This window comes from Micropterus dolomieu, linkage group LG06 (assembly GCF_021292245.1).
Source record: "Micropterus dolomieu isolate WLL.071019.BEF.003 ecotype Adirondacks linkage group LG06, ASM2129224v1, whole genome shotgun sequence".
NCBI classification, from domain to species: Eukaryota; Metazoa; Chordata; class Actinopteri; order Centrarchiformes; family Centrarchidae; genus Micropterus; species Micropterus dolomieu.
This window is the reverse complement of record NC_060155.1, coordinates 7,072,329-7,095,181: the sequence shown is the minus strand read 5'-3', so window position 1 is coordinate 7,095,181 and position 22,853 is coordinate 7,072,329. Positions and strand designations below refer to the sequence as shown.

Genomic DNA, 22,853 nt, shown 5'->3' with positions numbered 1-22,853 from the left:
CCCCTAATACTGTGTAACTATAACAAGTAGAGAACAGAAGAAAAAGATGTTCTTTCTTTACAACTGTCTGCATAGCTTATTCATATTGTGTAATGAATGAAAATAAATAGGCCTACTAGGCTCCTCTCTACTTTGACATTTAAGATTAGCTTGTTTGATCCACCTTCATACACATGTGACATTACTGTACAACTTGAGAAAGGTGAGTTGTTTTCTGCTCCAGCCTGCCTAAAAGAAAAGCGTTTTTGGGATTAAATGGACTTTATTAGCTGCTGCAGTGCAGGATGAACTCAGAATAGACCCATTTCTCACCTTATTATTCTAAACCATGCAACGAAGAAGAAGAAATGCATAATAAATCCTGGGACAAAATCTGTCCACAAATACTGTACAGCATGTAGTCTGATGAACAAGACTTGTGTTATAGCTGACTTGGGCAGTGAAATGTTTAATTTTTTCAAATCAGAATATAAGAAGAAATGTTTTATACCACCTCAAGAAGGCTTCCTATCAGAAAGGTAGGAAGGTATTTCAAATGTACAACTGCAACTACTTAAATCTAAGTAAAGTAATTTCCCTTTTAATTTTACTTTTAATAGACGCATGTAACAGGTTTTATACTTCCTGTGAGTATAATCCAATCAATCTTATTTTCATACTGTATATCCGATGTGTAATTTGATAAATTGTGTTGTATGTCGTGCTCGCATCTCAGAGAAGACTCTGACTGCAACATGCGTCTTTGTAAAGAGAGAAACGGACAGAAAAAGTCTCTAACTCTGCCTGTCAGCTCGCTCTGCTCCGTTAAAACTGAATTTACCATACAGAATTGAATACGAGTGCACTCCAGATTTAGCTGCAGCCAGATGACCGTGTGCTTCTCCCTATACCGCAGTTCTGTGTCCATGCATGCAGCAAACTGAAAGCACTGTCTGTCGGAGCGTCTACGTGAAAAGAGAAGGAAGACATGGCTGGTAGTATCTTCAAACAGTGTAGCTAAACACCTCAGCGCACTGAAGGAAGCCATCTGACTGTGTGAGGGGCAAGATCGTTGATGGCTGCAGGCAGAGTAGGCCTAGAGCTCTCCTGTCTGACTGGTCCACCAATAGGAGAGAAGATGACCCCTTGAGACACAGCCCCTCCTCATTTGCATAATGAGGCAGAAATGCATACAAAAATTTAAAAAAGACAGGCAGAAATAAATACCATGGGTGAAAATAAATAAGGTAAAAAAATACAAAGGAAGAATAAAACAGACAAAAATATTAAAACACACACATAAATAAATACATTTAAAAAATAAGTAATTAATAAGTAAAGTTGAAGATTATAACGGAGAATAAATAAATAAGGTAATTATAACAAAGGTGAATAAGTAAAGGCAGTAATTAAAATATATACATTTATGTCTCCTTGTATAATTTAATTACTACCTACATTTATTTATTTACTTTATTTTTTTGTGTATTTAATTGGATGCTTATTTATTTATTGAGCATTTATTTATTTCTGTATTTATTTCTGCCTGTGTCAGGATTGGTCCTCCATAGAGACAGCAGTTCATTCACTGAAATGTTTGCAGCTTGTCCTGCAAAATGATTTAAATGTGAACTCATTGTGAAACAACTCTTCTGTATTCAGTACAGATGATATACTTACCCCGACAAAGTTTCATTGCTCTGTGTCTGGTCTCTCTGTTCAAAACACATCATCTGTCCAACACATCATCATCATCATCATCATCATCATCATCATCATCATCAGGTGAAGGCAGAATGTGTTTTCTTACCTTTTTACATTTTTTTACAAAAGGCCTGCTGCTAGAACTACAACCAAAATGGCTCCAACCACCACACCTTCATTAACACCTGTGTCACCAGTTTGACTCCCTGAAACAGAAAAAGATTATTGAAACTAAAGTTTATTGAACTTTCTACTAAACAAACTTCCACGAGTGGACTGACTGATAATTCCTGTAGCATCAACACGTGAGGTTGCAGTCTGTTAATAATGCTAATATGTTCATATTATCAGGTGGGAATCACACCTTCAGTGTCTGTTTCAGGAACTTCTGGAGAGTTTTAGACTTTGTTCACTTTTCCATCTCACAGAGCAGAAACATCTTCTTTTGTACAAACATATGAATCCACAATTTTTTTAATTTCTCACTTACGTCAGGCACCATGTGGTTAAACTTAAAGAAACCACACCTTGAATAATTATCGACCATCCTCTTACGTTCCAGTTGTTTCAGAAGTATTAGAACATGTTGTGCCTCAGCAACTCTTTCAGGACCTTTTGTTCCACTGAAACTGCACTCACTAATGTGCTGAATGATTTTCTGCTCACTATGGCTTCTGATTCCTGCTCAGTTTCCTCTGTTACTGGATCTCAGTGCAGCTTTTGATAACACAGATGACTGTATACAGCTAGACAGAGTGATAAAATGAATATGACGGCTTCGGTCTGGTTCTCTAGTGGTTTCCTATAAAAGTATTACATCAGGATGTTCTGATGTAGTACCTCAGGGCTCTGTTCTTCATATAAAATAAAACAATAAATGAATAAACAGATCCAAACACTTGTGAATCAAATAATATAGAAACACACATTGAGACACTGTCAGATAATAAAGGGTTTGATGTATTTGTTTACTAAATTAGTTTGCAGTATCCAAACCACTAGTGAAAAGGTAAAAATGGTTTTAGCAGTAGTTTGTTGTTGTGTAGTTGCAGGAATCTTTTAAATCAGTGCAGACACCAACCTGGTTTATTGGTTTAGTTGAGAGATTAGACGTAATACTCACTCAGTTCCCTCAAAGTGGCTCTCCTCCTGTTGCTGCGAGTGCTGACGGTGCAGCTGTAGACCAGATCAGTAACCCTGTCTGAAAGTATCAGAGAGCTGGTGATGTTGTAGAGCAGCTGTTCAGTCTGCTGGACTCTGGTTGTGTTCTTGAAGGCCACGTTGGACGGAGGGCTGGTGGACCAGGTGAGTTCAGGCTCAGGGTAGATCCCCTCTGAGCTGCAGGTGATCCTGTTTTCTTCCTGCTCCATGTCGACTTTATGGACCGGAGCTGCAAAAACAGAGATCTTGATGTGATACGGATGAACTCACTTTCAATTTGACAGCACATATGCTAAATTTAGAAATGTACTGAACATAAAGAAAACACAAGTTGATGGTTTTGTGTATCTACTGTGTGTTTCTCGTACCGTCCACTTGTACGTTGATAAATGACTCCTTGTTGCCTCTGATGGTGCTGGTGTAGCACTTGTATCTCCCCTGGTCCTGAACCTGGACCCCAGTCAGCTGGAGCGAGGCGTTTCCTCCGGAGATCTGGTCCTTGAACAGTGATGTCCTGCCTCTGAAGCGCTGGTCCTGGTGTCCCAGCTGGTCTTGGTTGTGGTAGTAGGAGTGGACAGAAGTGTCTCCTGCTGTCACATGAATCCAGAAGATGACTGCATCAGTGCTGCTCTGAAAGCTACACGGTAAGATGCAGCTCTCCATAAAAACACAGGACACCTCAGCATCTGCAACACATCAGGTACAAACAACATCTTTATTTTGTAAGTTAGGAAACAATAAATGAAGGCTTTAGTTGGTTTACATACACAGATTCAGGGATGGGACCAGGCCAAGTCGTCACATTTGGAGACTTGGTATCAGTTTGTTATGCACTGGGCACCACCTTTGCGTCATAGTTGAGCGCACTGGGGAAAGCCCTGTAGTTTTTGAACGCTAAAGGTAGGTGTATAATTCAAAACAGTGAAGTCCGAGTAAGGAGACGGTTGGGTTGATGGAAGAGCCAGAAACTGGACTTTCATGTAGGAAACCAGTGTTTGTTTCTCGTGTGAAGCAAAAAGTGTTGCGTAGGTTGTGTAAGTTGCATAAGTTACACATGTGTTTTACCATGAAGAAAGCAAGGGTGTAGATTCCATTTCAACATATCAAGTCTTGGTGTCACCCCCAGGAAATTTATATACACTTTAAATCCTGCATTTCTGGTGAGAGAGGTCAAAAAACTGTGTGGCTCCACTCTCTGCTTGGCTGACTGTCTACTAAGGTAACGTCCCAACACTCTCGCAAGTGGCCATTGAAGGTGCATGCAGTTAAAGGGAAAAGACGATGACAGTCCTCCATTCCCCAAATATTACCAGTGTAATACAAATGCACTCTAAATAATCCACACACATTTTAAGTGCTAGTAATCAAACAATTAACTCCTTGCACTACTGTAAATATTAACTGCATCAACTTGTAAATACTGTAAATATTCCTTCTGCATAAATTAATCATGTAAATTACTATTCACACATAAATTTAAATTATTTATCACTAAACTGAATTTAGGCTCCTAAATGTCTTTTTATGTGAAGGAAAACACAAAACAGGTATCAGGTGACTATTATAGTGGAATATTAAAGCTGCAAGCAGCTTTAGATAGGCCCTCGCCCCCTGATGAGCGTTGGGGTGTGCTGTGGCTGCGCTGCAGAACCCTTAGCAGCATGGACGTCTTTAGGCCTGTTTTAGGGGGGCTGAATCTACCCTACCATGGTCCTAGGCCCCCCCAAATAATGATAAGAAAAATAATTATTAGATTTAGATTTTTTTCTTTTAAGTGCAGACATGTACTCAACAAAAAGAAGCAAGAATATTGATAAACACAGAATAATAGACAGAATAATACAAATATAATTTGTATACTGGCTTAAAATAATCGTTCTGGTTGTTTCCTCTGCTTCACAATTTAAATCCCTGCTGTGGTCGGGCACCAGGACCCTGAGGGAGGCTGCATTTTATCGCTTTATCCGAGCTGCCGAACAACATTACTACACACCAGTCTATGCTACACACACACAGTGACACACAGAAATGGTGAAGGAAGATTGATTCAGCGAAGTGAGTGATACAGAGTTAAACTGTAAGTTGTTGTTAGTGACGGGTACTTGCTTACTTACTTGAGATAAAGGAAAGAGGATATTTATTGGGCTTTGGAAAACACTAGTGTTGGTAATGTGAACGCCATTAATATAACCTCTATAAAGTCGCCTATTTCTAATCAATATCAGCATGTTGTTGTCAGTGAAAACTAAATGTCATAGTGTTAATGCTGCTGTATATCCTTCATTTACAGACCAGACACATGTATATGATATTTTTGGAGAGACAGAAGCCGGACATTGGCAGGGATACAGGTCTGTAGTGGTCTACAGGTCAGTGGTGGTCTACAGGTTAGTAGTGGGGTACAGGTCAGTGGTGGTCTACAGGTCAGTGGTGGTCTACAGGTCAGAAGTGGTCTACAGGTTAGTAGTGGTCAGTGGTGGTCTACAGGTCAGTAGTGGTCTACAGGTTAGTGGTGGTCTACAGGTTAGTAGTGGGGTACAGGTCAGTGGTGGTCTACAGGTCAGAAGTGGTCTATGGGTCTGTAGTGGTCTACAGGTTAGTAGTGGGGTACAGGTCAGTGGTGGTCTACAGGTTAGTAATGGTCTATGGGTCTGTAGTGGTCTACAGGTCAGTGGTGGTCTACAGGTCAGAAGTGGTCTACAGGTTAGTAGTGGGGTACAGGTTAGTGGTGGTCTACAGGTTAGTAGTGGGGTACAGGTCAGTGGTGGTCTACAGGTTAGTAATGGTCTATGGGTCTGTAGTGGTCTACAGGTCAGTGGTGGTCTACAGGTCAGAAGTGGTCTACAGGTTAGTAGTGGGGTACAGGTTAGTGGTGGTCTACAGGTTAGTAGTGGGGTACAGGTCAGTGGTGGTCTACAGGTTAGTAATGGTCTATGGGTCTGTAGTGGTCTACAGGTCAGTGGTGGTCTACAGGTCAGAAGTGGTCTACAGGTTAGTAGTGGGGTACAGGTTAGTGGTGGTCTACAGGTTAGTAGTGGGGTACAGGTCAGTGGTGGTCTACAGGTTAGTAATGGTCTATGGGTCTGTAGTGGTCTACAGGTCAGTGGTGGTCTACAGGTCAGAAGTGGTCTACAGGTTAGTAGTGGGGTACAGGTTAGTGGTGGTCTACAGGTTAGTAGTGGGGTACAGGTCAGTGGTGGTCTACAGGTTAGTAATGGTCTATGGGTCTGTAGTGGTCTACAGGTCAGTGGTGGTCTACAGGTCAGAAGTGGTCTACAGGTTAGTAGTGGGGTACAGGTTAGTGGTGGTCTACAGGTTAGTAGTGGGGTACAGGTCAGTGGTGGTCTACAGGTTAGTAATGGTCTATGGGTCTGTAGTGGTCTACAGGTCAGTGGTGGTCTACAGGTCAGAAGTGGTCTACAGGTTAGTAGTGGGGTACAGGTCAGTGGTGGGGTACAGGTTAGTAGTGGGGTACAGGTCAGTGGTGGTCTACAGGTTAGTAGTGGGGTACAGGTTAGTGGTGGTCTACAGGTTAGTAGTGGGGTACAGGTTAGTGGTGGTCTACAGGTTAGTAGTGGTCTACAGGTCAGTGGTGGTCTACAGGTTAGTGGTGGTCTACAGGTCAGAAGTGGTCTACAGGTTAGTAGTGGTCTACAGGTTAGTAGTGGTCTACAGGTCAGTGGTGGTCTACAGGTTAGTGGTGGTCTACAGGTCAGTAGTGGTCTACAGGTTAGTAGTGGTCTACAGGTCAGTAGTGGTCTACAGGTTAGTAGTGGTCTACAGGTCTAATAAAATGTGGGCTGTTTTGTTTTCTTCTATCTACAGCCATTTGTTGGCACATCTCGGCACCAAGGCAGAGTCCAAACTAAATTATTTCATGATGTTTATACTATTTGCTAAATTCTGACCCACTTAACTTTCTGCTTTCATCGGCTGTAATAAATTAAATAAACATGTAGATGTTGCCTAAATGTTGGCCAGGCTATACATGAGCATATACTCACAGATATACACACATGACAATATAATAAAATGAAAGCAATCATACATACAGTACATGCATCCATACAAAAAGTAATCATTACTCCAAATATTTTATTCCTTCCACTATCAGGCTATTAAATTCAGAAAGTAGCCACTTTAAATAGGATCTTTATCAACAGCTTAGGTATGCATGTTTGTATGGAAGCCAAACTACAGACCAAAATCAAACTCTGATTGAACCAAGTGCAGTAACAGTAATTAGTGTAATTAAATATCATTCTTTGGACCTGCAACTAATTTATTAGATATGAAATGACTTTATCACATTTACATGAGCAGCTGGATAGCATTTAATTCACAGCTTACAGAAGAACTCAGTCTGGCCTTTTTGGAGGGAATAACATCTTATTAAAGTTTAAAGGATGCTGAAAAAAAGTCCCCCTCACACACACATTTCATTTTAAGCAGTTGGTCCGTGTCTGGAGTTGCAGTTGTTAATAAGTAACTGTTGTACAACATCACACTGTCAGACTGCAAAGCTCAGCTTATTTGGCTTGTGTAATATCTTTGTCTTCGCTTCTTTTCTAACGCGGTATAAAGGCTCTGAAGGAAAATCTTCACTCACCTCCTTCTGCAGGAGACAACATCCAGAGAAAACTCCAGACCACCAGAGACACAGAACAGCCGACCATCATCATCTCCTGGATCCTGAAAAATGAGCAACAAGGTCTGACATGTGGAAGCCAATCTTCCTGTTAGCTGCTAGAGAAAACACAGACCTGCTTGGCACCAAACTGTCATAGTTGGGGTTTTTTAGCTTACCTGTACATGTTTGATCTTGCTTGTAACCACTCCTGTTATTCTCCTGCTGCCTGGTTTGTCTTCACTTCTCTGAAGTCAGTTTCCCTGTAAAACATTTGATGGTTCTCATCTGTGAAGATTTGCTGCTTTTCCTTTGAATGATTGTAGATCAATTAAACCTTATGTATAATTCCATGATGTGGTAGTTTTAGACGACTGTTTCATAGGAGGCTTCATTCTTCTGCCATTACCAGGCGAGCAAACAACAAATTAAAGTTTTCCACTTCGGACACATCTTCATTCTGTATGCTTCAACATGGAACTAAATTTTCCATATTATGTTTTCTATGATCCTACATCAACAACATTTCCTTCCTTGTTTAAACAGACTCCTGTATTGGTTATCACTTTAAGGGTACTGGTTTTGTTACTGGTGTTGTAAAATTTTAATCGATATCCCACCCTACAGTTATAGCTGATGTGTGTTTTTTTATGGGTCAATACAAGTAGAGGTAATTTAGCCTACTGTTGCTTTATAGACTTACTTTGGGTAGGCGGGGTTTCTACAACAAAGATTTCTGGGCAGCCCCCAATGTTTCAAGAGGCAAAAGCCCCTGGTTATAACCATCTTACAAATTCCATTTGCAAAATATAAAACGTGATTTTACACAAATCAAAGTTCTGTATACTTCTTTATGTCCCATGTACACATTTCCGTTTTTGCTTTAAAGATTTAAGGAGTAAAAATAGACTCTGATTATTCCGAAACCCCATGAACGCACCTTCAGTCACCGCTCACTCCTCCCTAAACACGCTTGTGATGGCAGAAAATTGTTTTCTTCTTATAATCTTTTATGCAAGTACTTATAAGAGTTCTATTTCTCCATTATTATTGTGTCTTACACATTGTTTAATCTTTAACCTGTTCCTTTCATTATTATTCTCAGCCTGCTAGTCTGTCCACATGTGTAGGGTTTAGGTCAGGGATGTGGAGTTGTTTTCTGTTCGTCTCCTGTTTTGGCTGGGACCAGTCAGAGCTTGTAGAGGATCTTTTGTTCCCCAAAACATAGAAACCCAGACTGTGTAAATGATCATGCTGCCCTTTACTCTGGGCCAGACGTTAGTGACTGTCTTAGGAGACAGAACCTCTGGTCCAGCTGATTTGTGTTGTAGTGCTTTTGTTAAATAAATTCTTCAAAGACAACGGTTTGTTGTAACTCAATTATTTGCTCAACCTCTCACCGGGAAATGGATTTCCACGACAACGCTCTGTCGGCTCATGTGCTAAATGATATCTGTGGTCCTCCATCTGTCCAAATTTCACTTCCCTTCTTGCTTCTAATAAACCAGACGACTACTGCTACTAACATTGCTTGTTCTTGTCTTGTTCTTCTTTTACATATTCAATGTAGTGAGGAAGCGCGCTCTGTAAAGCAGTTTGTCCCTTTGGGCTACTGTAGAAACATGGAGGTGCAACATGGCGACTTCCATGTAACAGGACCTGCAGTGAATGTAGATAGAAATGTCTGATTCTAAGGTAATAAAAACATAACGTTCAGTATGTAAGGTCTTTATACACCACTGAAAACATAGTTATGGATATTATATTGCATTTCTCTAAATGTTACACACTGGACCTTTAAGGGAGGAATTCTGTGATTTACAGATAAAGGCAATCTGTTTAAGATTTAAGCAACATGCTGTGTTCAGTTTGCATTATTCTATGAAGTCAAAATATAAAACATAATTAATTAGTTTAGTAAATACAAAAAAGTGGAATAGTGGAAAAATACCATTTAATAAAGTTTTTATTATTAAATTTATATTGCATCATCACAGAACACATGACTCAAGCCTCACAGATGACAGCAAAATATTTTTCACAGTCAAGTCAAAGAGTCTCAAGAAAATTACGACGTGGGGACAATTTTCATTGTTATAATGATTCTCAAAGATCTTTTGAGCCAGAAGCAACAAGTTTATTCAACAATTAGTTTATTGACAAAGGAACAATCAGCAGCTGCACACAGTCCCAACTTCATTATGTACGTCTGTACAATCTATTGTCACACTGACACAGCTTTTACATGAATTCTACTTTAACTGAAATTATACATAAATATTTTATAAAGCCCTAATAACCACTTTGTAACCTTCATTTGTGCTTTCACAAAGACCTCTGATACCCAAAGTTACTTTTATCTCATCTGAAAACAGTTTTAACAGGAATCAAGTCTTTTATTCAGTACTGCTTCTGTTGGTCACTGCCTAAGTTACATTTTTATTGGATTTAAATATCCTTTATTATGGATAAAAGTGTGGTATGTCAAGAACATCTAGCATCGAGCAGTAAAAGTAGTTTGACATAATGTAGCACTTCAGAGCTGCACAGTGTGACTTCATTTCACTGCGGCAGTGGGTTGGTGGACCATTGTCAGAAATGTCTTCCTCACACTGACTTTGTCCCTCTTCATTAATTTCTTCAAGTTGATTTTTCTGCAACAAATAAAAAGAATTCAGTGTTAAAAAACCTCAAAGTGAAACTAAAGATAATCTTTCATTTGGGAGTCTTCACTATAAAGAACAAAATAAATTCATGCAGCAAACATGAAGCCTTCATTTCATTTGGTTACATTGTCTTATTTATGTTTATTTTCAGACTACTGAATTGATCTTTTTCGATTATTTGTACGTGATGTTACACTCTTATTTAGGTCAACATTTTATTAGAGACAGCAGTTCATTAAAACTGAAAGGTTTATTTTAGTAATTATTTATTAATGAGATGAATTACAGCTTGGTCTGCAAAATGATTTAAATGTGAACTCACTGTGAAAGAACTCTTCTGTATTCAGTACAGACGATATACTTACCGTCACAACTCCGTGTCTGGTCTTCTTCCTCTCTTCCTTTCTGTCCAACATACATCATCATCATCATCATCATCATCAGTACAAACAACATACACAATAAATAATTAGCAGGTGAAGGCAGAACGTGTTTTCTTACCTTTTTATGTTTGTAGTACAGCACACCAAGTCCTGCTGCTAGAACTACAACCAAAATGGCTCCAACCACCAAACCTACATTAAGACGTTTGACACCAGTTTGACTCCCTGAAACAGAAAAAGATTCAGTTTATTGAACTTTCTGCTAACCAAACTTCCACGAGTGGACTGACTAATAATTCCTGTAGCATCAACATGTGAGGTTGCAGTCTGTTAATAATGCTAATATGTTCATATTATCAGGTGGGAATCACACCTTCAGTGTCTGTTTGACAGGCCTCAACAAACTGTGATGCACCGTGTGACACCTTTCTATCAGAACCAGCATTAACAAGTTGACCTACAGTATCTTGTCTGTTGGATCAGACCACAGGGGCCAGCCTTCTCTTCCCACATGCATCAGTGATTCTCGGCCCTCCGTGACCCTGAAGACACTTTTCCTTCCTTGGATCCTTTCTGAAAGGTTCTGACCCCTGCAGACCGTTTTACAGAGGCTCTGTCGTCTAGCCATCACAATTTGTCAAAGTGGCTCAAATCCTTACACTAGCCCGTTTTTCCTGCTTCTAACTCATCAAATGTGAGGACACAATGTTCACTTGCTGCTTAATATTTCCCACCCACTGACAGGTGCCATGGTAACGGGATAATCTGTCTCATTCAATTTAACTATCAATGGTCATAATGTTATGGCTGATCGGTTTGTGTCTGTAATGTATTTCTTGTCCTGTCCTTCTTTTGAATATTTCTAGCTGTTCAGTCAAAAACAACAAACAGTGGAGGTCAGCATTATGTTTTCATCTGCGTTTACCCTCAGCTGTAGTATGTGAAACACAAACTGGGCTCTTAAACTGATAAACTGCCTCTTTGACCTCTGGTCGAAACCCTGCCCAAATGTTGAACCGGAGATTTTATGTCGATAGTTTAAATAATAGAAAGAGTTTTTACACTGAAAGGCTTGATGTCACCTTCTATCCTCAGCAGGGTGTTGGTTATGTTTGTCTCCTCGTCATCGCTGAGTTCACAGGTGTATATCCCCTCCTGTTTCAAAGACAAGTCTTGTAGTGTGAGGCTGCCTGACTCAGACACACCCTTCACCTGCTGCCTCCACTCCTCTGAGACTGTGTAGGGGACGCTGGTCCTGGTCCGGTTCAGGATGATCTGACTGCGGTTGAATCTCCAGACGAGGCTGAAGTTCAGAAGGGAAGTGTTTGAGGCAGAGCAGGGGATTGTTGTGTCAGAGCTGGAACCATCGAGAGAAGCTGAAAATATACAACACAAAACAAATACAATCAAACGCCTGTGAATCAATTAATAGAAACACATATTGAGACACTGTCAGATAATAAAGGGTTTGATGTATTAGTTTGCAGTATCTAAACCACTAGTGGAAAGGTAATAAAGGTTTTAGCATTAGTTTGTTGTTGCAGGAAATGTGACACCAACCTGGTTTATTGGTTTAGTTGACAGATTAGACGTAATACTCACTCAGTTCCCTCAAAGTGGCTCTCCTCCTGTTCCTGCGAGTGCTGACGGTGCAGCTGTAGACCAGATCAGTAACCCTGTCTGAAAGTATCAGAGAGCTGGTGATGTTGTAGAGCTGCTGTTCAGTCTGCTGGACTCTGGTTGTGTTCTTAAAGGTCACGTTGGACGGAGGTCTGGTGGACCAGGTGAGTTCAGGCTCAGGGTAGATCCCCTCTGAGCTGCAGGTGATCCTGTTTTCTTCCTGCTCCATGTCGACTTTATGGACCGGAGCTGCAAAAACAGAGATCTTGATGCTGTATGTACGGATGAATTCACTAATAATTTTATGCAAAAAAATAAAAAAGTTTAATTCACTAATTTGACAGCACAAATGCTAAATGTATATTTTAATTGCACCTGAAGAAAATACAAATTTATGGTTTTGTGTATCTACTGTGTGTTTCTCGTACCGTCCACTTGTAGGTTGATAAATGATTCCTTGTTGGCAGCGATGGTGCTGGTGAAGCACTTGTATCTCCCCTGGTCCTGAACCTGGACCCCAGTCAGCTGGAGCGAGGCGTTTCCTCCGGAGATCTGGTCCTTGAACAGTGATGTCCTGCCTCTGAAGCGCTGGCCCTGGTATCCCAGCTGGTCTTGGTTGTTATAGTAGGAGTGGACAGGAGTGTTTCCTGCTGTCAACAGAGTCCAGTGGATGTCTACATCAGTGCTGTTCTGGAAGCTGCACAGTAAGATGCAGCTCTCCATAAAAACACAGGACACCTCAGCATCTGCAACACATCAGGTACAAACAGCACCTTTATTTTGTAAGTTAGGAAACAATAAATGAAGGCTTTAGTTGGTTTACATGACGATACACAGATTCCACGCCAAGCCATCACATATGGACAGTTGGTCAAGACCCCTTGGCATCACTTTGTAACGCACTGGGCACTCCCTTAGTGTCACTGTTCAGCGCACTGGGGGAAGCCCTGTAGTTTCATTTTTGAACACTTAATATATAGTAACAGTAAAGTACAAGTGTTGCAGTGGACAGATCAAAGTGAACATTCATGTAGGAGGCTGGTGTTTGGTGTTCTTGTGTGAAACAAAAAGAGTTGCATAGGTTATGTAAGTTACGAAGGATAGGATACGATTATTGCTAACTTGACCAGACTATGTATGTTATAGTGATCCTACACTATATTAATGAAATTATGAATAATAATATTTTGAAATAGCATATAATAAGCACTCGTTTGGGGCACCGCCTGAATCACTGTCCGCCCAAGGCCTTCAGGACTCCTTGGGTATAGCTAATAATTACACAATTGTAACTAGTGATCAGTTAGTTAGTAATTATTCAGTTAGTTTAATCAATCAGTCAGTCTCAAATCTAAGGGTGAATTCTCCGTCCAGTGACCTGCATGTTAAACAGTAGGCTACACACACACACGCATTCCTGTGTTTAAATTAAACAATAATGACTAAATAACCAGAAACCAATCATATCGACGAATGGACGCAAGTTATGTGCTGATAACTAAGTTCAATTGGGCTGTGAGTTTCAGGGCTAAAGGACACCAACTCGGCCACAGAATGTAGTTTGTTTTGCCTTACTTCCTGTTGATTCCTCACCATCCGGTATCGAAGGCTCGCGATCGGCTACTTGGCGTTGTTGCGTTCACGGCCCACAGCGGCTTGGCACGCCACATGGCCTCTTGATCTGGTCTTTTGCCAACGAGAATGCCCCCGAGTCCTTCGTCTGGTTGGTGATTGCGGGAAACCCTTGCAGTAAACGGGCCGTTAGCCCTGGCTTGTCTCTCTAGAGTTAGGTAGGCAACTGGCGTTGTTCTCAGTGACTAACCTCCAAACGTCTCGTGTTGCGTATGTAACCATTGTTCCCCGAGAAGGGGAACGAGACCCTGCGTCGGTGACGACACTATGGGAACGCCCCTGGGCGTGGCAGGGCTGAACTATGAATGAAACTACTCTAATCCTATTGGTGTTACTAGAACGGTAGTGTGTGACGGCGTAACCGGAGGGGGTATATAAGCACGCCGGCACATAGGACACATTAGCCCTTTCTATGAAGCAAGGCACTCCAGGCGGGGTGAGGTGTGGCGGACCGACGCAGTGTCTCGTTCCCCTTCTCGGGGAACAAGGGTTACATATGTAACCCGAGACGTTCCCCTTTGAGGGAACTCGAACTGCGTCGGTGACGCCACTATGGGAACCTGACGGCACGACTAGGAGGAGAGCGCACGGGTGCCGGGTGCAGGATAAAAGTGTGAGGGGTGGCCCAGCCAGCCGCATCACACAAATCCTGGAGTGACGCCCCTGCGAGGAGGGCCCTAGAAGCCGCCATGCCTCGAGTAGAGTGCGTCCTTACGGCCATAGGTGAAGGCAAACCGCGCACCTGATAGGCCAGGGAAATAGTCTGAACGATCCAGTTGCTGATGGTGTGTTTAGAAGCGGGGAGCCCAGCCTTGGGGGACCCGAAACACACCAGCAACTGGTCTGCTTTCCTCCACCGGGAAGACCTGAGAGTGTAAATACTGCTCTGACAGGGCAGAGCAGATGAAGTCTCCCGTCCTCCGCCGTCACATGAGGAGGGGGATGAAACGCCTGCAGCACCGTGGACCCTGCCAGTCTGGCCGGAACCTTAGGGACATAACCTGGACAAGGGTGCAGGATGGCCCTGACCCTCCCCGGGGCAAACTCCAGGCATCGGGGAGAAATCGAAAGTGCTTGGAAATCCCCCATCCTCCTCAGAGAGGTGATAGCGAGGAGAAAGGTCATCTTAAGGGTCAGGTGCTTGGCCTCAGCCGACTCCAGGGGTTCGAACGGGGCCTCAGCCAGGGCTTCAAGAACCACTGCCAGGTCCCAGGTGGGAACCCTGGAATGAGTCACGGGTCTCATCCTCCTGGCTCCACGGAGGAAGCGCACGACCAGTGGAAGCCTCCCCAAGAGCCCATCACTCAGAGGGCCGTGGAATTCTGCAATGTCCGTGGTGAACACCTGGTGCAGAAGGAAGGTCCAGACTGTAAACCGGATGAAAGTGTGAGGGGTGGCCCAGCCAGCCACATCACACAAATCCTGGAGTGACGCCCCTGCGAGGAGGGCCCAAGAAGCCGCCACGCCTCGAGTAGAGTGCGCCCTTACGGCCATAGGTAAAGGCAATACCGCGCACCTGATAGAACAGGGAAATAGTCTGAACGATCCAGTTGCTGATGGTGTGTTTAGAAGCACCCCCCGGGAGCATAGCGACTGCACCATGGCCTCGAGCCCTAGCGGGACTGGGGGCAAGAGGGAGAACCACAGGGGACAGTGCGCCGTCTCTCGGGACGCAAACAAGTCCACGTCTATGGGGCAGATCTCTTCGCATAATAACCACCTCGGGGTGGAGTCTCGACAGCAGGTCTGCTCCCTGATTCGTACATCAGTCGGACAGCAGTCTCTGCTGGGACCACAGGAGGATCTGATGTGCCAGTTTGCATAACGGGCGCGAGCGCAGGCCCCCCTGGTGATTCAAATAGGCCACCACTGCCGTATTGTCGGTTTTGACAAGGATGTGGCGACGGCGGAGAGCGGGCAGAAAACCCCTCAGAGCTCTGAATACCGCCAACATTTCCAGGCAATTTATGTGCCAGGAGAAATGATGCTCCTCCCAGGAGCCTCTCGCAAAGCAGCCGTCCATGACCGCGCCCCATCCCGTGAGTGAGGCGTCTGTTGAAATAATTGTTCGGCGACAGATCGCTCCCAACACGGGACCTTGGGACAGGAACCAAGAGTTCCTCCATACAGACAGGGAATGAAGGCATCTGCTCGTAACCCGTATCAGACGGAGTGGATTTCCCCTTGGGGAGAAACCCTTGGATTTTAGCCACCACTGTCAGGGCTCTCATGTGCAGTAGTCCGGAAGGTATTATAATGGACGCTGCTGCCAGGAAACCCAACACCCTCTGAAAGTGTTTTACAGTGATGGCGCGGCCTAACTGCACTCTGGTCACTGAGGATAAAATGGGCTCAATGCGTGCGGGAGACATGTGGGCCCGCATCGTCGTTGAGTCCCACACCACCCCTAGGAACGTAGTCTGTTGGGCGGGCGTCAGCACGCTCTTCTTCGCGTTGAGCCGCTGCCCCAAACGCTGAAGGTCGGCGAGGATGACATCTCGATGCCGAACCGCTAACTCTCGAGACTGGGCCAGGACGAGCCAGTCGTTGATGTAGTTCAGTATGCGGATGCCCTGGAGCCTCAGCGGGGCAAGAGCTGCATCCATGCATTTGGTGAACGTGCGGGGAGAGAGTGCTAGGCCGAATGGAAGAACCCGATACTGGTAAGCTGCTCTTCTTTTCTCTTCTTCGAAGGCAAACCTCAGGAACTTCCTGTGAGAGGGACGGATGGAGACTGGAAATAAGCGTCTTTGCTGATCTATCGTGACAACCCAATCCTCGGAACTGATGATGGCGGGGATGGTGAGCATCCTGAACCTGAATCTCCTCAGAGATTGGTTCAGGGACCGCAGATCCAAAATCGGACGCAACCCATCCGTCCTTCTTGGGAACTATGAAGTACCGGCTGTAGAACCCGGACTCCCTGACTCTCTGGCCCCATTTTCCAGCAGAGAGCGAACTTCTTGTCCCAACACCTGGCTCTGCCCGGCGTGCACCGCAGTCCAGACCACCCCGTTGAACTTCTGCGGGGGGTGGACCCGGAACTGCAGCCTGTAGCCAGCCCCTCAGGGCTGGTGGTCGGTGTTAGGGCAGAGCCTAGCTGTTTCCCCCCGTTTCCAGTCATGGTGCTGCTGACTGTAGCTATATATCTACCATATAGTTATGAGGGCTGTATTAATTATCTCATCTAACTCTCAGCAAGAAAGTGAATAAGCCAATTCCCCAAAATGTTGGTCTATTACTGACCAAACAAGACATAATAAAACTGGAAAACTTTCAAAGTCTTTTTTTTAAAGTCGGATGAAAAAAAGGACGCTTCTCAACAACTGATATGTGACTGACACAACTCAATTACAATAGTAATCCCTTTGTTTTTTTTACTTTATTCCAGTTGGCTTTAACACCACTCCTGCTGAACTGTTTAAGGTTTCACATGTCAAAAAGAGATTACTTCAATGTTTCTTAAACCTTATTACCTCACTACTGAGCCAAGAACAGAGTAAAATTATGCTGGCGTCGTAATCAAATTATTTGTAATGTGACGGCTGACAAGAAGATCATGCAATTTCAAAATAAGAACAATTTAAATTAAATATAATGTCAGATAAGCAGCTTTGGACTTTACAAATATACTTTTCAGCCACTCTTCTTTCTTTTAAGGCAATTTCTATAACTTTATAACTTTCATTTGAATTAATTAATTTGGCTTCACTAAAGTAGAACATAAATGTATGATCTTTCATTCTTTATGCTAGTTACCATTATCTGTCAGTGTGGTAGCAGCTGTGTTATCAGACACAAATAAGACACATGTAACTTAGGTACAAAACAGTGTAGTTGCTATAAGGAAGCGTTTGCACCTCGGGGGGGGGGCTATAATGTAGGCGGGCTTTGTGTGGAGCTGTATCCATCGCTACGCTGCAAGAATGTGCTGACTGTGCACAAACACTCTGACTTAACATGGAAACGAATGAGTCAGTGGAGCCAAGTCGACAAGAAGAAAGAAAGGCAGCCGAATAATCTCTCCAAGGAGATACGCAGCTGAACCTCCACCCCCCCCTTCAAAGAGCTAGCTCTCAGCATTTCATGTGGCCTGAGAACTCTCCTGGATGATGTTCTGTAGCATATTGGTCCCCTGAGAGCCAAATGGCCTTGGTTTCTGCTGGAAAGGCTTTAGTGGCTTCATAAACAAGCCAGGCCTTGTCAGAGATACTGATGGCTGCTGGCCCAAGCGCCTCCTATATTCGCATCTGACCAGCTATAAAAAAAGGAAATGTTTGGAGATTTCTTTACATATCTATCATCTATCATCCCCAGGTCTCTTTATTACCCATTTCCCATGTCAAATGCTATTAAATTTAATTTAACAGCCTCTGCTGTCAGTGGAGAAATACAATAAAAGCCAAAATTAATCAGACTTTTTGAAACCGAAACTGATATAACTTACAGATGGCTGTGGGTTCCCAAGGTAATAAAGACCAGGCTTTGTATAAGATTATGTAAACAAAGTGGGCTTTGATATAGTATGACTGTTGAAATGTGCCACGATGACTGCGAGCCCCAAGAATTCAACACTTCTCTTGGATTCCCCCTGGTGGCCCCAGAACCATCAGAGCTGACCTTAACTGTAAACAACGCCGTCTGTTCCACGGCTTACATTCTTGCAACGCTGCAACAACATAGCTGAGATGTCTGAGCCGTGCGTGGCCCTGCTGGGTTGATCTGTCGTTTTGTGGCCAGTGTGCCCAAACCTCTCCGATGCATGAGCTTAACAGAGGGCCCACGCCTGAGGGAGCGGCTGTCAGCACGACCTCAGGAAACTGTTTCTCTGATCATATTTTACTGGCTAAACCCCTTCATCATTCACTTTTTTTCTTCTTTCTAACTAACTACAGCCAGCTGCCCTCCTCGTATCTGGAATGAGAAGAATCCTGCCTGCAGAATTTAAGTGCTTATGTTTGTATGCACATTATACTGTATGCAACCCTGCTTTAATCCATGGCTGCTTTTTAATAGCAGCACATTTGGACTGGATCAGGCGAGGGGATGAGTAGATTTACCAAAGGTGCCAGCTTGTGCGCGCTAAACTGATCTGTTTTCAGATTCAGTTCTGGCAAAGATGCTGTGGAGTACTTCTGCGATATAGATTTACTGGATCACAGAGGATCAAGCTGAATGTATGTAACACAGATGAAGATTTAATGGGATCTAAGCGCTACCAATCAAGTACTTAGAGAAACCAGAGTACACTTATTGCATGTCAGAGATACAGTAAATACAAAAATGTGTGGACATGTCAAACATTTCAGTTACTATTTGGATCCAATGTCACACGGAGCTTCTGCAAAGTAAACTTCATTGCTTCTCTTTCCTTCAAATTGTATAATAGCGTTTCTGTGTGAGAGCCATCCTGGTGAGTGTGCATGTATCTGATGGACACGCTGCTCCAAAAAGCCAATCCAGCTCCCCTCGACCGCAAAACACACAAACACTGCACATCACAAATACTCGTTGATGGACAAGCCTTAGTGCAGGGCCTCTGAATCCCTCAAGTATTAAATAATTAAAAGAAGTCGAAATGGCTCGTCTCAGCCAGTGTAAATACGCGGCTGGCTATGAGGTCAGAGCTTGATGCCGGTTCTGCCGTGAAGCAAAGATAATTTACTTTCACGTGTTTAACGTCTCGCTAAGTCATTTAGGGGAAAAACAAGTGCTTGTCTGGTATTGGCTTTGGCAGGCCATCATGTACTGCGGGCACCAGTGGGATTCTATGACATCCTCAGTCTCTTTAAAGAGACGTCAATGAACAGCTTGTGCATAGCTTCATGGAAGCTCTGGCTGCAAACTTGGAGGAGATGGAGGCTGAGAGATACGACAGTAAGGAAAATACAGTTATAAGTCCTAAATCACACATACACCCAAACACTTACCTAAACATCAAATTAAATGACTTAGTTTACTAAAATATATGACTTAACTCTTTAAATTGACAAGCTTTACACCTAAGGACCTTCTCAAGTCATGATATTCAGGGGAAATCCTGCAACAGGTGAACTTTCATGAATATCCATCACCATAATTTTTTTTGCTTCAACTTTTTAGGATTTTCAAGGCCTCACTGAGGTTGGCACACATGCATTAAATTTTATATACATTTTTAAAATGTATTTTCACACAGTATTTTCATCAACTTCCCAAGCCAAATACATTTACTAGAATTTACAAAAAAACATAATTCACTAACTTTCAAGGATTTTCAAGGGCTGTTTGGGCACTGGACACACACTGAATAACAATGTGATGCTGTTTCATTTCTGACATTACAACATCGGTTTTTCATTTGACAGAAAGTACTTAGCACAAGGTTGAACCTTGCTACCATGCATGAAGGCCTTGAGATGTGATTGAAAGTTTTTTAAAAAATCAGCTTTTCCAGTAAGTAAACCTTGCGCTAAGAAATTGTTGTAGAACTGCTGTTTCCAAGGTCAATAATAAACCTTCAAACCCAACATTATAAGTTTGAATTTGTGTTAAAAGAGAACAACCCATTTTAACTAGCTTTTTAATTCCTTGGCCAAGACCTAAAGCCCACTTGAAAACAACTTGTAGAAAGTATGTGCATAATATGTGAAGATTTTATATCATTTATTAAACCACAAAAATGTTATTCTGGCCCTTATCAACTCTCTTTCATTGGACAGACTGCCTTTGTTGTTACTGTTGTGCCAATAAAAGTTATTTTGCGGGCAATTCTTCAATGACCAATGATTTTAAGCCATATTGTTCAGAAACTGCTGCCCTGGAGGCTGTCAGCTGTATCTTTTCAGTCTCACTTCTACTTTTATACTGGGCTAGACAAAATTTGTCTCAGTTTACAGTACACATAAGTTCTGTGGCCTCCAAGTACCCAATCAGTGCAACCGCAAAGCCATAACTCCCTCTCTGGTGATAATGTCTCTGGTTTATTCAAGAATGCTTAAGCTCACATCTCTCTCCCTGTTTCTGGGCATGTGCTTTCCAGACACAGAGAGGCGAAGCAAAGTGACTGCGAAATTTTTAGAGTCACATCAAAACAGGGTCCGTGTATTCAAAATTGAAGCATGAAATCTGGGTTTGATGTTTTTAGACATTTAGAAAATACTTTAATTGATAAAATATTTTTTAAATGAATAGAGATGTTGGAGTGAACGCATGAAAATGCATTGCTTTAGTGACTGATTTCACATGCTGAGAAGAGCAGAAAACTGTGGTCAGTTTTCACTATTTTTATCTTCGGTAGAAAATAGCTCAGAATGAAAACTGCCAAATGCAAACAAAATCCCATTCAGCTCCATGTATTGGGTTGGCAGCAGAATTCCCTGCAGCAGATAACTCAAAACCACTAGGGGTAGTGGGAAAATATGATTTGGATGAGCCGACCATTTAAGTTTACCCCTGAGTGCATCATTAAGTAAAATACCCAGTTTTCCAAGAAACAAAATCAATCTCATTTTGAAAACACATGACAGTAATAAAATAACAATATATTTTGTTTTATATTTATGGTACACAGCTGTATCTCATGATATGATACTTAATGGTTGCTTCTCTCTATGAAGAAATAAAGAAAGGGCAAAACCCTGGGACAGAAAATAGAAATGGGAAAAATAAACAACTGTAACATGTACTGTTTGGCTACCCATGAGCAAGGCACACCAACTATGAAAAACTGTAGAGTGTTAAGGAGAAAATGTATGTAAATTTTCCCTAAATGATTAAATAAATGTATTTGGGGATCCCACACATTTAACTTCACGGATCTACTTGCAATGATCTTACACTCACCCCTCTCTCATGCTCCCTGGGCTTGTTAGTGACGATATTGGGCTGTTGGCATCAAAGTTTCCCTCCAGACCTTGATACCCGGAGCAGGTGTCTGCTGATGGAGGGAGAAACTCTGAATTTCCACTGTTGTGGACAGTGCTGCTGTTTGAGTACACACCTGAAAGAGAGACATGGATTTATTAAAGGATTACTTCACTGAAAATCTATTTTTTGAGTATCCACCACAACATGTAAGCTTGGAAGGTAGTTGTGAAAACTTTGTAGGTTGCTCGTTTATGGAGGTTTGTGCAGCTATGCAGCTACAATTAGCTTAGATTTACAATGGAGTCCAACATCACCCTAGTTTCATTAAAAAATTATTATTATTATTATTATTATTTCAGAACATAAATTATCAGAACATCAGAAAATTATCAGAACATACATAGAAACTCACTATTAAGCTGTCTGGCTAATTGGATAATTTGTTCCAAACACTCAAATGCTTACCAAAATATGGCTAAATACATACATTTACATGCTGTATGCTACAGTTTATTGCTAGCACTGTTAGCTATGTTCGCCACCAACCTAAGCAAGCTAGAGTATCTTGATTTATCTACCTCTTACTTTTTAAGAAAGTTTTTTTTCTGTTGTTGATCAACTAATTCAATCAATTGATCAATTAATCCACTAATAATTTAAGCACTAATGCAAACATAGAGGGTAAAATCTAAGCACAAAAAGCTATATTTATTTTAAGCTCATTCTAGCAAAAATATGCTAAACACACTGGCCATTCACATGGACAGAGGAGAAGTTAACAATGTTGTTAAGAGTTTCTACAGACATTTTAATAATTTTTTCACAGGTAAACTGGGTCGCCACTGAAATCCATAGTAACAGTTCAAAGCCAAGCTACAGCTATTGTTCCCTGCAAAAAGGAGCAAGCTACAAACTTTCAGACATATTGCAAGCTCACATGGGGTGTTTGATACTAAAAACCTAGTTCTTTGGTGGTGTTCATTTATAGCTGTAACACAAATACCTGCCCGCCAACAGCAGGGCTTTCAACACTTGGCTTTGACTTAGTTTAAGGGCAGCTGATGATGATAGCATATGTCACCATAAATCCAGCAAACAAACAGTAATGTACATACACAGGTATATACATAACAGTCAGAGTTGGTTTCAGGCTTTAACAGTTGGCCATTCCTGATAAGGAGAAAGTCCTCTTGGGACATTTTCAAAATTAAACACTGACATGCTTGTTTCACC

General features: G+C 42.3%; 1 protein-coding gene across 3 annotated transcripts in view; it reads right to left on the bottom strand.

Moving 5' to 3' along the window:
* LOC123972189 (zinc finger protein GLIS1) overlaps positions 1-22,853 on the bottom strand; it is a 63,508-nt gene that overhangs the window by 4,851 nt on the left and 35,804 nt on the right. For all 3 annotated transcript variants that reach the window (XM_046051491.1, XM_046051492.1, XM_046051490.1), the window contains one exon: positions 21,597-21,753. In XM_046051491.1, coding sequence (XP_045907447.1) covers positions 21,597-21,753 — 157 coding nt within the window. The remainder of the gene's footprint in view (positions 1-21,596; positions 21,754-22,853) is intronic.